The sequence below is a fragment of the Hyperolius riggenbachi genome, chromosome 12 (genome assembly GCF_040937935.1).
Source record: "Hyperolius riggenbachi isolate aHypRig1 chromosome 12, aHypRig1.pri, whole genome shotgun sequence".
Classification (NCBI taxonomy): domain Eukaryota; kingdom Metazoa; phylum Chordata; class Amphibia; order Anura; family Hyperoliidae; genus Hyperolius; species Hyperolius riggenbachi.
Window position 1 is genome coordinate 9,863,203 of NC_090657.1, and position 14,736 is coordinate 9,877,938.

The 14,736-nt window shown below is 42.3% G+C and overlaps 1 protein-coding gene across 1 annotated transcript in view; it reads right to left on the minus strand.

Moving 5' to 3' along the window:
- EVPL (envoplakin) overlaps positions 1-14,736 on the minus strand; it is a 140,909-nt gene that overhangs the window by 77,000 nt on the left and 49,173 nt on the right. Inside the window, exon 3 of the mRNA XM_068263073.1 lies at positions 669-768. Coding sequence (XP_068119174.1) covers positions 669-768 — 100 coding nt within the window. The remainder of the gene's footprint in view (positions 1-668; positions 769-14,736) is intronic.

Consider the following 14,736-nt stretch of genomic DNA (forward strand, 5'->3'; position numbering starts at 1 on the left):
TCTAGAGAAGATATAGAAAAGATCTAGAGAAGATATAGAGAAGATCTAGAGAAGATCAATGGAAGAAAAAATTAGAAAAATGGGAAATGCTTGGAATGAAATCACGAGAATAGCAACAAATAGATGTAAAAGGAGAGTCTTCACTGATGCATTATGCTCCACTTGGAGGTAACGGAACAGAAGAAATGCTTTATTATGCAGTGAACAGGTAGGAACTTTAGACAGGATTCAATAATGACTCACACATTTTATAGCCAACTTGAAGGAGTACATTTGAAATCGGCGCCGGTAGACTTGGGCGCAGGATACAGCCGGTATATAGCTGATCCTGCTTCTGCACAAGTCCGGGCCGATTTAATTACTATTCCCCCTCCAGGCCACCATGGATAGTGGGGGAATGAAATAATTCGGCTTCCAGCGATTGCTGGAGGCAGAATTATTGTGTTTTTAAGCAACCTCGGCTCCGTCTTCTGACAGTGCCGACGTTACTCACTGAGTGCTTCAATAGGAATGATTCCTATTGAAGTCTATGGAGGCGCCGGCTGCGCCCAAATCTAGCAGCGCTGAAAAGCACTGCTCCGACTTGAAGACACACAAACTGTAAATACCTAAAACTGAGAGCAGATTCTGTCATCTGTACTGAAGACTGTACGTAATAATTGGCTCACCTGTTTCAGTTTTTGGTGCGTCTCCAAGACATTTCTTTCTACTTGGTCAGCATTTTTCTGCATGCGAGAGATCAGTAAAGCCAGTTCATTTGCAGTCGCCCTGGAGATAGAAAAACAGCACAAAAATTATTAAATAACTATATTATCATATTTAGAAGAAATTTTCTTTTCTACATTTTGCATAATAATGATGATATTTTTTCCCATCCGCATTGAAAACATAAAATTACTTTATGCCATAAAGATTACAATATTGTGTTCTTTATATAACAAAACCATTATTATTATTATTATTATTTATATAGTGCCAACATCCTCCGCAGCGCTGTACTGAGTATACTGTCTTTGTCATTAACTGTCCCTCAGAGGGGCTCACGATCTAATCCCTACTATACGGATCCCTCCCCCTCCCCCCCCCCCCCGGCACCACCAACAACAACAACTAATGTCTACCTATGTGACTCCCGCTTTTTAACCGCTTCACAGCTGAGGGGTTTTACCCCTTTAGCATCTGAGCAATTTTCTGCTTTCGCTAGAAAATGAACTATATCTTGTTTTTTTTGCCACCAATTAAGCTTTCTTTAGGTGGGACATTATGCCAAGAATTATTGTACTGTATTCTAAATGTGTTTTAATGGGAAAATAGGAAAAAATTATTATTTTTCCGTTTTCGGCCATTATAGTTTTTAAATAATGCGTGCTACTGTAATTAAAATCCATGTAACTTATTTGCCCATTTGTCCCGGTTATTACACCATTTAAATTATGTCCCTATCACAATGTTTGGAGCCAATATTTTATTTGCAAATAAAGGTGCATTTTTTTCAGTTTTGCGTCCATCCCTAATTACAAGCCCATAATTTATAAAGTAACAGTGTTATACCCTCTTGATATAAATATATTATTTCAAAACGGAGGCGCCAGATAAGGATAAAATTGTTAAGAACCGTTTAAAAAGGGGGAGGAAGTGGTGGACTTATCTCCCTCAAGTAGACACATGGTCAGTTTTGAATGAAAAATATCTTTATTCAAATAGTATTTTGGAATCTATTTGAATAAAGTCTATTTGAATAAAGATATTTTATTAACTGATTGCGTGTCTACTTGTGGGAGGCAAGTCCACCACTTCCTCCCCCTTTTTAAACGGTTTTTAACTATTTTATCCTTATCTGGCGCCTCTGTTTTGAACTATTGTTTGTCCTGAGTGGCAAACCTTGATGGAGGGGTGTTACCTGTTTTTCTACTTCTACGGAGGAGAGTGACATTTTTAGCTTGAGTGGGGTCAGGTCTAATCTCCCCACCTGCCTACTGAGTGGTTACCAGAGGTAAACAAAACATCACAGTAGTATTAATCACTTTGCATCCAGACCTTGTTTCCCACTTATGGACCAGAGTAGTTTTGACATTTTAGCTATGCCCCTATTTAATCAGCAATAACTGTATCCCTACTTATGACACCTAAATTAAATATGTATCAAGACAATTTAGACTTTCATTGTGTGACATTTTTCCATATAACAATTTTGTTTTCTATGCATTTTCATGGGAAAAACGGGGGGAAAATAAAAAACACATCATTTCTCAGTTTTACCAATTCCAGTTTAAAAATAAAAAGTGCTACTGTAGATGACCACAAATTTTCTTCGGCTATTTCTACTGTTTATTACAAAACATAGATTATGTAATTTGTGGTGAGGATATTTGATTTTGAAATAACGCGACAGTGTGTATTTTCCACTATGATACAGATACAGATAGTGCTAGAGGTGTGCACAGGAGCAAGCCCAATTGTGCACAGCACTGCTTCTGCTACATCCTGTCCAATTGTGCACAGCTGCACTTCAACTACATCCTGTCCAATTGTGCACAGCACTGCTTCAACTACATCCTGTCCAATTGTGCACAGCTGCACTTCAACTACATCCTGCCCAATTGTGCACAGCACTGCTTCAACTACATCCTGTCCAATTGTGCACAGCTGCACTTCAACTACATCCTGTCCAATTGTGCACAGCACTACTTCTGCTACATCCTGCCCAATTGTGCACAGCTGCACTTCAACTACATCCTGCCCAATTGTGCACAGCACTGCTTCAACTACATCCTGCCCAATTGTGCACAGCACTGCTTCAACTATATCCTGTCCAATTGTGCACAGCTGCACTTCAACTACATCCTGTCCAATTGTGCACAGCTGCACTTCAACTACATCCTGCCCAATTGTGCACAGCACTGCTTCAACTACATCCTGTCCAATTGTGCACAGCTGCACTTCAACTACATCCTGCCCAATTGTGCACAGCACTGCTTCAACTACATCCTGCCCAATTGTGCACAGCACTGCTTCAACTACATCCTGTCCAATTGTGCACAGCTGCACTTCAACTACATCCTGCCCAATTGTGCATAGCACTGCTTCTACTACATCCTGCCCAATTGTGCACAGCACTGCTTCAACTACATCCTGTCCAATTGTGCACAGCTGCACTTCAACTACATCCTGCCCAATTGTGCACAGCACTGCTTCAACTACATCCTGTCCAATTGTGCACAGCTGCACTTCAACTACATCCTGTCCAATTGTGCACAGCACTACTTCTGCTACATCCTGCCCAATTGTGCACAGCTGCACTTCAACTACATCCTGCCCAATTGTGCACAGCACTGCTTCAACTACATCCTGCCCAATTGTGCACAGCACTGCTTCAACTATATCCTGTCCAATTGTGCACAGCTGCACTTCAACTACATCCTGTCCAATTGTGCACAGCTGCACTTCAACTACATCCTGCCCAATTGTGCACAGCACTGCTTCAACTACATCCTGTCCAATTGTGCACAGCTGCACTTCAACTACATCCTGCCCAATTGTGCACAGCACTGCTTCAACTACATCCTGCCCAATTGTGCACAGCACTGCTTCAACTACATCCTGTCCAATTGTGCACAGCTGCACTTCAACTACATCCTGCCCAATTGTGCATAGCACTGCTTCTACTACATCCTGCCCAATTGTGCACAGCACTGCATGTACTGAAATGCTCATAGGCTTGACAGAGTGTTTATTTATCTTTGTATGTGTCAGAGTGGCGCAATAAAATATTTTGAATTAAAAAAAATGTTTGGTTTGGGTCCGCTATAACTGTGAGGAAGGATGCAGGCACCAGGAAGGTTTAAACCCCAAGTACATCAACAAGTGTTTTGATGTGCATAGCATGGGGAGGGGAGCAGTAGTGTGGTTTGACAGTTGACACTGGTGCAAAGTCGTGGACCTTTGTGGTAGGCCCAGTGCACACCGAGCGGTTTTAGCAGCAATCCACCAACCGCATCCGCCTGTGAAAACAATTGGCTAATGTATCTCAATGGGATGGTGCACACCAGCGGTTTGAGGTTCTTAGCAAACCGCAAATGTGCCTCCTGCTGCACGTTTGCGGTTTGCAGAAGCGTTTCTGCCTCAATATAAAGTATAGGAAAACTGCAAACCGCTCTGAAAAACGCCTGTTCAGAGCGGTTTTGCAGGCGTTTTTGTTACAGTAGCTGTTCAGTAACAGCTTTACTGTAACAATACATGAAATCTACTCCACTAAAAACGCTTCACAAAACCGCAAAATGCTAGGAGAAACGCTACAGAAAAAGAAGAAAAAGCGTTTCAAAATCTGCTAGCATTTTGCAGATATGCTAGCGGTTTTTGGAGTGCACCAGGCCTATGGCCTGGTGCACACCGAGTGGTTTTTGAAGCGTTCCGCAAACCGCTGTTGCCTGTGAAAACGCTTGGCTAATGTATCTCAATGGGATGGTGCACACCAGCGGTTTGAGGTTCTTAGCAAACCGCAAACGTGCCTCCTGTTTGCGGTTTGCAGAAGCGTTTCTGCTTCAATGTAAAGTATAGGAAAACCGCAAATTGCTCTGGAAAACTCCAGATCAGAGCGGTTTTCCAGGCGTTTTTGTTACAGAAGCTGTTCAGTAACAGCTTTTACTGTAACAATATATGACATCTGCTACACCAAAATTCTCCAAAAACCGCTAGGCGTGTTTAGAAAATGTCTCTAAACATGCCTAGAATCGCTCTTAAATCTGCTTCAAAAACCGCTAGCGTTTTGAGGATCTGCTAGCGGTTTTGGTGTGCACTGGGCCGCACTGAATGATAAAGAGAATCTTTTTCATCTAATGTGGAAGCGTTAAAACAATGGTGAATATTTTCAGGGAAAGCCACACTGCCAATATGAGTACATAAATGGCAAGCAAGATACAAAGAAACTAAAAAAAAATTCCCAGAACAGCCACGGAATTGCAGGCCACTCTGACATCAGTTACTTTCATCATTCATAATGTCTCCACTAAGCAGGAGTTGGAAAATGGGATTAGGGTAGAGAACCAAGACAACACTGTTATTTAAAGAGTAACTGTCAGGCTGCAAAAGCTAATTTAAACCTCTATTCTCCTGTGTTAAACAGTTTAGAAGGAAGCCAAAAAGGCAATACCGAAGTTAAAAATATCTCTTACTTTGATGTGTGCTGAACAGCAAGTATCATTATTCCCAAGCTCCTAAGGAGGCCGGCAGGCCGCATAACAGATACTGCTGAGCATGCTGGGGCTGCTTCTTCTCCCCACTGCACTCCCTTGGTCCTCCCCTTCATTTCCCTATCCCGCCCTAAGGCTGCTTTCACAGTGGGAAGTTACAGGCTCATGTTACAGCAGCTTGTAACAGCAGCCTAACTCACAGCACTGAAAAATCACAGGGCACATGTTCCGTTAGAGTATACAGCATGAGTCCGCTATTGTTCCTAGCCACATGGCTAATTAATATTCACTGCACAGTAGTGTTGTCCAGTAGGATCTTTTTTGTGAGTGGAATCATCAGGAAGCAGGGAGGACATGACATCACAATTGGCTTCATAGGAGACAGACAAACATGGAACCTGCCATGAGCTGTCAGGAGCATCATTCTCTGCAAATACTATATAAAAATTCTGTGAAATCCAAACGTGGACAGTGAAATGCATATGTAATGTAAGTACAGCCAATCTTTAGCTACTGATATACGTTTTTTTTTCCTCTGAGACCTTATAACTAACAGCTCCTCTGTAAGAAGAACATAAAAGCCTTTCTTTAAATGGAAAAAAAAACACCTGTATCAACTTAAAATCTTTTGGGATGATGTTCTATAGACAGGTCAGTTAAACATGTTATATAGTTACATAGTTATTTTGGTTGAAAAAAGACATACGTCCATCAAGTTCAACCAGTATAAAGTACAACACCAGCCCGTCCCTCACATATCCCTGTTGATCCAGAGGAAGGCAAAAAAACCCTTACAAGGCATGGTCCAATTAGCCCCTAAAGGGAAAAATTCCTTCCCGACTCCAGATGGCAATCAGATAAAATCCCTGGATCAACATCATTAGGCATTAACAAACACAGACAAACACAGAACATTTATATCGCGCTTTTCTCCTGGCAGACTCAAAGCGCCAGAGCTGCAGCCACTAGGACGCGCTCTATAGGCAGTAGCAGTGTTAGGGAGACTTGCCTAAGGTCTCCTACTGAATAGCTGCTGGCTTACTGAACAGGCAGAGCCGAGATTCAAACCCAGGTCTCCTGTGTCAGAGGCAGAGCCCTTAACCATTGCACCATCCAGCCACCTACCTAGTAATTGTAGCCATGGATGTCTTTCAACGCAAGGAAAGCATCTAAGCCCCCTTTAAATGCAGTTATATGGAATATGGAATATTTTGGTCAACAAAGTAGAAAACTGTAGACAACAAATATCTGGTATAAGTAAATACATACTGTATATTATTTCAAAGCAAAAAGTCATTGGCCTCAATTCACTAAGCTTAACTCCTGTCTTTAATAACTCTTCTGAGCTGTTTTACAGTTATCACCATGGTGATATAATTGTGATAACTGTAAAACAGCTCAGAAGAGTTATTAAAGGGGTTCTTCCGCGAAATAGAAAAAAAATAAAAAGTGGTTTATTTATAAACTATTAAAAATCCTCTTCAAATAGTGCGAAAAGTGTTTTTAAAAAATGAATAGTTTCATCAAAGTAACACGTAATGTAATCAGTGACAGATGTCGGCCAGGGAGGCTAATCCATTTGTTAGGGGTTTTTTTTTTGTACTATAATATCACAAACATAACTGCTGCGTACCTAGTTGACAGTTCTGTAGTCCGTTGCTGTCAGGAATGGCTCTTACAATTAGAATAACGGCTGTTATCTCCCGGAGCTCTGCGCAGTTATTTATTTTAGTTTCAGGGAGGGAGAGAGAGGACCCCGGAGCAATGAATCAGGCAGAGGGAGAGCAGCTGATCAGTGAGAACGTAATTTGTTGACGTCATTGCCCGGCAACCAGACTACGGCGTGTATGCAGAATCCTCTTTATCTCCTGAAAGCGAGTGATCTCTTTGTCGCTGCAAGATTTATGGGTTTGTGTTTTCTTATTAACTTTTAGCTGCCTGGAGAACTCAACACAAACCAATAAATCTTGCAGCGACAAAGAGATCACTCGCTAGAGGATTCTGCATAGACACCCTACGTTCTCACTGATCAGCTGATCTCCCTCTGCCTGATTCATTGCTCCGGGGTCCTCTCTCTCCCTCCGTGAAACTAAAATAAATAACTGCGCAGAGCTCCGGGAGATAACAGCCGTTATTCTAATTGTAAGAGCCATTCCTGACAGCAACGGACTACAGAACTGTCAACTAGGTACGCAGCAGTTATGTTTGTGATATTATAGTACAAAAAAAAACACCCCTAACAAATGGATTAGCCTCCCTGGCGTCATCCGTCACTGATTACATTAGGTGTTACTTTGATGAAACTATTCATTTTTAAAAAACACTTTTCGCACTATTTGAAGAGGATTTTTAATAGTTTATAAATAAACCACTTTTTATTTTTTTCCTATTTCGCGGAAGAACCCCTTTAAAGACAGGAGTTAAAGAGGAACTCCAGTGAAAATAATGTAATAAAAAAAAGTGCTTCATTTTTTACCATAATTATGTATAAATGATTTAGTCAGTGTTTGCTCATTGTAAAATCTTTCCTCTCCCAGATTCACATTCTGACATGTATTACATGGTGACATTGTTACTGTGGGCAGGTTATGTAGCTGCTCCTAGCTGTTTTGGCTGTTAGAGACAGCTGTAAGCAGCTATTTCCTGTCTGTGAGCCTTGTTACATTGAGGCAGTTTGCCCAGAGTACCGCGGTACTCAGAGCTTCTTGTGGGAGGGGTTTCAGCACGAAATCAGTCATACAGCGCCCCCATGATGGTCTGTTTGTGAAAATCATTATATTTCTCATGTAAAAGGGGGTATCAGCTACTGATTGGGATAAAGTTCAATTCTAGGTTGGAGTTTCTCTTTAAGCTTAGTGAATTGAGGCCATTGTGATAAAAAATGCAACCCCTCTTCATCTCACTGTTCTGGTAATAAATGTGCCTCTGCCTCATGCATTGTGGATTAAAACCTGCAGAATTGACCTCTCTAGGAATGTTAAACAATTCTTTCTGCCCAATGTCTGGTGTCTTTGCACAATGGACACATTGCTGTAAATTGCACAGCAACATGTGAAATAGCTGCAAGGCTGCATCCAAGCAGCTTTGCTGACTCCGCCTTCTGCTGCCACCAACCGACGACTGTTTCAGGGTGCTCCACAATGCCCTCTTCTCCAGCAGAGTCCTTTATATAAGAAAGCTGTATCAAAAATGTTGCATAAAGTATATGACCCTACTGAATATATTGATATTACACCTTAAAGCGGATTCAAGAAAAAACTAACTATAACAAGTAACTTATCTGCATATCTTATCTGAAGTTTAGATGGTTTACTCAGCAAATCAGGCTGCAAACAGCTTCAACAGTTTATGATTATTTATTCCTGTGATACAATGAAGGCAGCCGTGTTCTGTTTGTCACATTACACAAAGGCAAGCTGATCTGTATCTCCCACTCCCCTCTCCTACTCTCTCCTCCCCTCTGCCTCTGAATTCTCTGGCTAGTAACCTCCTCCTCCTGCCCAGACTGAGCTCCCATAAGCCCTTGCTACTAAGGCTGAGAGTGCCAAGGCACTGGAGGAGCTGTGGGCCAGGCTTGTTTAGTTTATAGGGAATTAGAGTATTAAAACAAAACAAAAAAAGTATTTGGCTTGAGGAATGCCCTATAAACTATATGAAAGGAACACAATTATGCAATGAGTAAAAGTTTATACAGCAACAAAAAAGGTAGGTAGTTTATCTCTGATCCACTTTAAATGTTCATCAATTCTTAGAAAAAAAGCAATGGATGTGGATAGCACATCTGAAAAGAGAAGGCGGTGTGCCCAGACCTACCGTCACCACACCACAGAAACTGTATTGGTTGGCAGCAATGTATAGGCTGGCACCTCCTACAGTAAAAAAAAGCTCTTTATTCAAAAAGTTAAAAATACGTAAAAACCAAACAGGCCAACAGCAGCAGTCTGCTGTTATTATTATTATTTTGTATTTATATTGTGCTGACATCCATCCATTGTAATCTAGGGCCAATTTATGGGGAAGGCAATTAACTTATCTGTATGTTTTTGGAATGTGGAAGGAGAAACCAGAGTGCCCAGAGGAAACCCATGCAGACACGGGGAGAACACACTGTTTTTGGTCAACACACCCAGGCCCATATTCAATTCACCTTTTCTCCTGTGATTTCTGCTAGGTGGCATTTTCAAACCTTGTCAATAAAATGTCTTTTAAAACATCAGCAAGTAAGAAAATACCCCAAATAATTCTGACAGCACTATTTCATCTACTTTTTAGTACTTTTTAAATTGCAAAATGTGGAAAAGTTATTTTAAACAGAAGATAAAAAATTATCTCCTTGGAGAAAACTTAGAAGAAAAAGTGAATTGCATACGGGGCCCTTTGTCAAGCTGAGGAGTCAGTGTCAGTATTGGCTTCTCGGCTTGACAAAGGGCGTGTTACCTGAAACAGTGAGCTGCTGCTGTTGGCCTGTTGGGGCTATATGTCTTTTTCATTTTTGAGGGTTTTTTATATAGCTTTGCTGACCTTCAATTTTTAGATACACCTGAAAAGCTTGTTAACCTCTTGATGACCACAGTGGTAAATAAACCCCCCTTAAGACCAGGCTGATTATTACTAAAATGGCCACTGCAGCTTTAAGGCCAAGCTGCAGGGCCGCACAGCACAGTACACAAGTGATCCCTCCCCCCTTTTCCCCCACCAACCCACTAACAGAGCTCTTTGTTGGTGGGGTCTGATTGCCCCCCAGTTGTTTGTTTTTTTATCAATATTTATGTTCGCTTTTTTTAAATATTTTTGACTTTGTCTTTAATTATTTTCTTTCCTCCAATACCCTTCCTCCCCCCAGCCGGCCAATCACGCGATCTGCTGTCATAGGTTTCTGCCAATGAGAGCCGATCGCTCTCTTGTCCCCCAGGGGGGACAGCCGTGTGACACGGCTGTCCCCAGTGCATCGCTGCTGCTGATCGACTGATCGCAGCGCTGCACTATGTAAATAGACGGCGATCACGACGTCTAACAGTCTCCCGAGCGGCTATGAAACTGAAGACGGGTGGAGCTCCGCCCCCGAGAAGGAGACGCGATCTCCTTCAGTAGCCGGCTCCAGAACCTGACGCCAATTAGGCGTTAGGCGGTTCTGGGGCTGCCGCCGCGGCCACGCCCGTTGGCGTGGAACGGTCGTAAAGTAGTTAAGGGGCTTTCCAAAAAATAATACAGTAAATATAAGGGTTGCAATTAAGCAATATTTATTCCTAAGGCCTCTTTCACAGTGCGACGTTGAAGTTGCACGTTATAAAATATTATAACGCAGAGTAACGCACAGCAATACTAAGTCTGTGCGACATTCACAGTGCACACGTTGCGTTAATGTGTAACGTGTAGCGTTATTAGAAAGTGCTGCATGCTGTGCGTTTAGCAATGAATCTGCTGCGTTACTTGTGTTGCACATGCTCAGTAATATTTTTTTTCTTTTTTAAAATGTTCCGCATGCGCCGTTTTTGTTCCATAGTAAATACATTTTCTAGCGTGCGACTTTAACGTCGCACTGTGAAAGTGTATATGCGTTGTGTTAGGGCCGCGTTGTGCGACCTTAACGTCGCATCAAACACAACGTTCTACTGTGAAAGTAGCCTTAATCTCTACACTGCTACACAGCAAATGCACACAACACATTTATATAGATACAGTTCAGTAATGGTCATGGAAGGACCTAGACAAGATTAAACCACCATAAGGATGCAAGCTTTAACCCACTAACAACTTCAGTAGCGTTATCTCATTTGAGATAAGTGCCCTGCTGACCTCAATCAGCAGAACTCGTTGCACTGTAAATTCTTGGAATGCTTAGATCTCTCGTTACTACCCAAAAATATAGAAACTGAAAGCAGAAGTCCTCTGTTATTGTCTCACACTGCCCCCTAGTGACGAGTGGCCATATATACACATTACAGCAGTACTAATTAGATGCAGAGAAATGTGATAAATAAGAAATAAAATAAAGTGCTAAAATAAATTGACCTGGAGCACTTGCAACCCCTTGAAAGGACCCTAAAAGCTCTCATGAGTGTAGGATTCAGTGATATAGGTGATATCACCCTTGCCTTGCCACTCTGGGTTCCTGGGTGTAATCTCAGCCAGGGCACTATCTGAGCAGGGTTTATATGTTCTCTCATGTCTACGGGTGTTTCCCTTGAGCACTCTGGTTTCCTCACACATCCCAAAAGCATACAAATAAGTGAATAGACGTCCCCCTAAATTGGCCCTAGACTACAATGGACGCATGAGTATGGTAGGGGATTAGATTATGAGCCCCTTTGAGGGACACTTAGGACCACATGCAATTAACTTTTTCTCCTGAGATTACTCCTAGGTAATTTCAAACTTGTGCAAAAGGTGGATCAGCGCAACACCAGGCCGCCTCCGAAGGCCTCCAATCAGAGGTGCGCTGAGCCCCCCCAGGAACTACAAATGCACCTTGAACCCAAACAGAAGCTCTGCATATACACCAAAAGCATGGCTGTTAAGTGGGAGCAGCTGACCAAAAACGAAATAAATTAGTACATAGCAAGGAAATGAACAGCGCTACATAAAAACAGACTAGTGCCTACCTGCAAAAGTGTGCAAGCCCCACTTGTGGGATATAATACACACCGAGCATACACATGACCTGTTTACCATTGGAGGATGTTGGTTTCCTGTAACAGCTTGCATGCAACCTATTAAGTACTCGTCCCTCCCACTGCGAAGAAGTCAATCCTCCATGGGAGGGGCCTAACACTAACTAAATCCTAACCTATGCATATGCATAGCCTGGGTGCGCTACCAAGTAAAATTGAAAAATTGAAAATTGCGCAAAAGGTGGATCAGCGCAACACCAGGCCGCCTCCGAATGGCCTCCAATCAGAGGTGCGCTGAGCCCCCCCAGGAACTGCAAACGCACCTTGAACCCAAACAGAAGCTCTGCATATACACCAAAAGCATGGCTGTTAAGTGGGAGCAGCTGACCAAAAACGAATTAAATTAGTACATAGCAAGGAAATGAGCAGTGATTATATCCCACAAGTTGGGCTTGCACTCTTTTGCAGGTAGGCACTAGTCTGTTTTTAAGTAGCGCTGCTCATTTCCTTGCTATGTACTAATTTCAAACTTGTGAATAAAATTCCTTTTTCAACCACCGGCAAGCAAGAAGATACTCAGAATAATGTTGACAGTACTTTTTCATCTACTTTTTGATACATTTTCAATTGCAAAGTACTTAAAAAGTTACTTTAAATAGAAGATGAAAATCTCTTAGGAGAAAACTGAGGAGAAAACTGTAATTGCATATGGGCCTTAGTGACAAGACAATATACTCTGTAGAGATGTGAGCATCTAAAAAATGTACTTCCCTATCCCATTTCCAAGCGCATACAGAAGAGTATCTTTTCTCCTTCGTTACTAATATGAAATGATTGTAATCTGGGAAACAGCAATGCTAAAAATACATTTTCTCTTGAAACGTGTCCACGTGCGTACATCCGACGTGTCAGAACACTTCCTCCCCGCCAGCTGTTCCAGCTGTGCGCAGAACATACTCTGCATTTAATCAGCTGTTTCACCGGCGTAACTTGCCATGAGTATAACGTCATGAAAATTCTATTTTTTAAACCATTGCATTATTTCCTTTGTGCACAGCGCAGTGCATCTTGTATATCCAAATCAATGCCACTGAACTATACTTCTTATATATCTTACATAATAACAACGTATACTAAACACATTTTTCACACATATTACAATAGCCTTGAATCTTGCATATAACACATTTCCAGGTGAATATGAAGGAGGCTTTTTAAACTTGCATTTATCAAATCTCAGCAGTCACACAACATGTTTCGGGGTGATCCCCTTCATCAGGTGTACTTGCTGCAAAAGAATCACAGTGAATAAATACATTTGTATGTGCACCACACCCATGATTGGACCACCTCTTTCCCAGTCAGCTGACCAATGACATCATCTACACAGTCCAAAAGTTCATTTAACCCGTAAGGGTACACATAATGGACGCTACACTTGTATAACCTGATCAACAAGCGAAGTTGTGCTGATCACCAAGGTAAATCAAACATTACAATACAATTGCAAAATAGCTTCTAGAACCAACCGGTCACTTCTTACCACCCTTCAGCCGACACCCCCAGTCATCCCCGATTGTGCTTATGCCAATTGTGATCTGAGATAAGAGGGGTGAGAAAAGGCGCCGTTGGATAGTCACAAGGTTCAGAGCGCCTCCAGCAGGGAAGCTATTGAAAATTGATTGAACTGCAGAGTTGCACTGTTCGATGCAGTGCAAAGCCATAGGCCATCGATCTTCCAATGATTTTTTCCTGCCCCCAATTGTTTTAAATCTTCCATCCTGTCTGATGGATACTTTGTATCGATTTTAGTCAAAATTGATCTGATTTTTGGAAATATTTGCATCCCATTGATCATCCCTACTGGTGAGTCGTGACTTTCAGGAGGCAGGGATTACTGCCAATTTATAATTGCAGAAACTCTTACAAATATGTAAAGTAGTCCATGATTGCGTCAGTGATAAATAGAACAGGTTGGAGAAGTCTGTCATGTACAAAACAATGCATGTCTAACCTTCTGGCCCTGGAGCAGGTCAATGGCTAATTTGTTTGCAGCTCTCTGGTTTTGTATTTGAATCCTGTACAAAGGATTACCAGCATGAGGGTTCTATGTTCTCTTGCCGGTGCTTGCTTTTCTTGGTTATAGACTGCACAGCGAGCTCATGGTGAACCACAACTCCTGAGAAGGTGTAAGAGGCTAAAAAGGATCAAAAGCCCTCTTACTAAAATGCTATGCAAAACAGAAGTTTGCCTTCTTAAAACAGAAGATAATAGCAATTATTCAGGCTGGAGTGCGTATATGAGATGTGTCTCACAATCAGGGCTGGTCCTAGACATTTTGTTGCTTGAGCCAAACTTGTGAGGAATTGGATGCACCCCCCCCCCCCCCTTCCAGATTTGGAATGCACAGCATTTGATAATTTACTCTGATTCCTTTAATTCAAATGAAACACTGCTGCTCTCCTGCCTCCCCCCTCCTCATTCACTGTCAGACTCCTCACACAGCACAACAAGCTGCTTTTCCCCAATGCTGCTCTCCTGCCCTCCCCCCCCCCCTCCTCATTCACTGTCAGACTCCTCACACAGCACAACAAGCTGCTTTTTCCCAATGATGCTCTCCTGCCTCCCCCCTCCTCACTTACTGTCAGACTCCTCACACAGCACAACAAGCTGCTTTTCCCCAATGCTGTTCTCCTGCCTTCCCCCTCCTCATTCACTGTCAGACTTCTCACACAGCACAACAAGCTGCTTTTCCCCAATGCTGCTCTCCAGCCTCCCCCCTCCTCACTCACTGTCAGACTCCTCACACAGCACAACAAGCTGCTTTTCCCCCAATGATGACCTCTTCACCTCGCTCACAGTACAAAAATGCTGCCCCTGTAATCTCTGCGCCTGATGCAAGTGTTTCACTTTGCTTCATGAGAGAACCGGCCCTG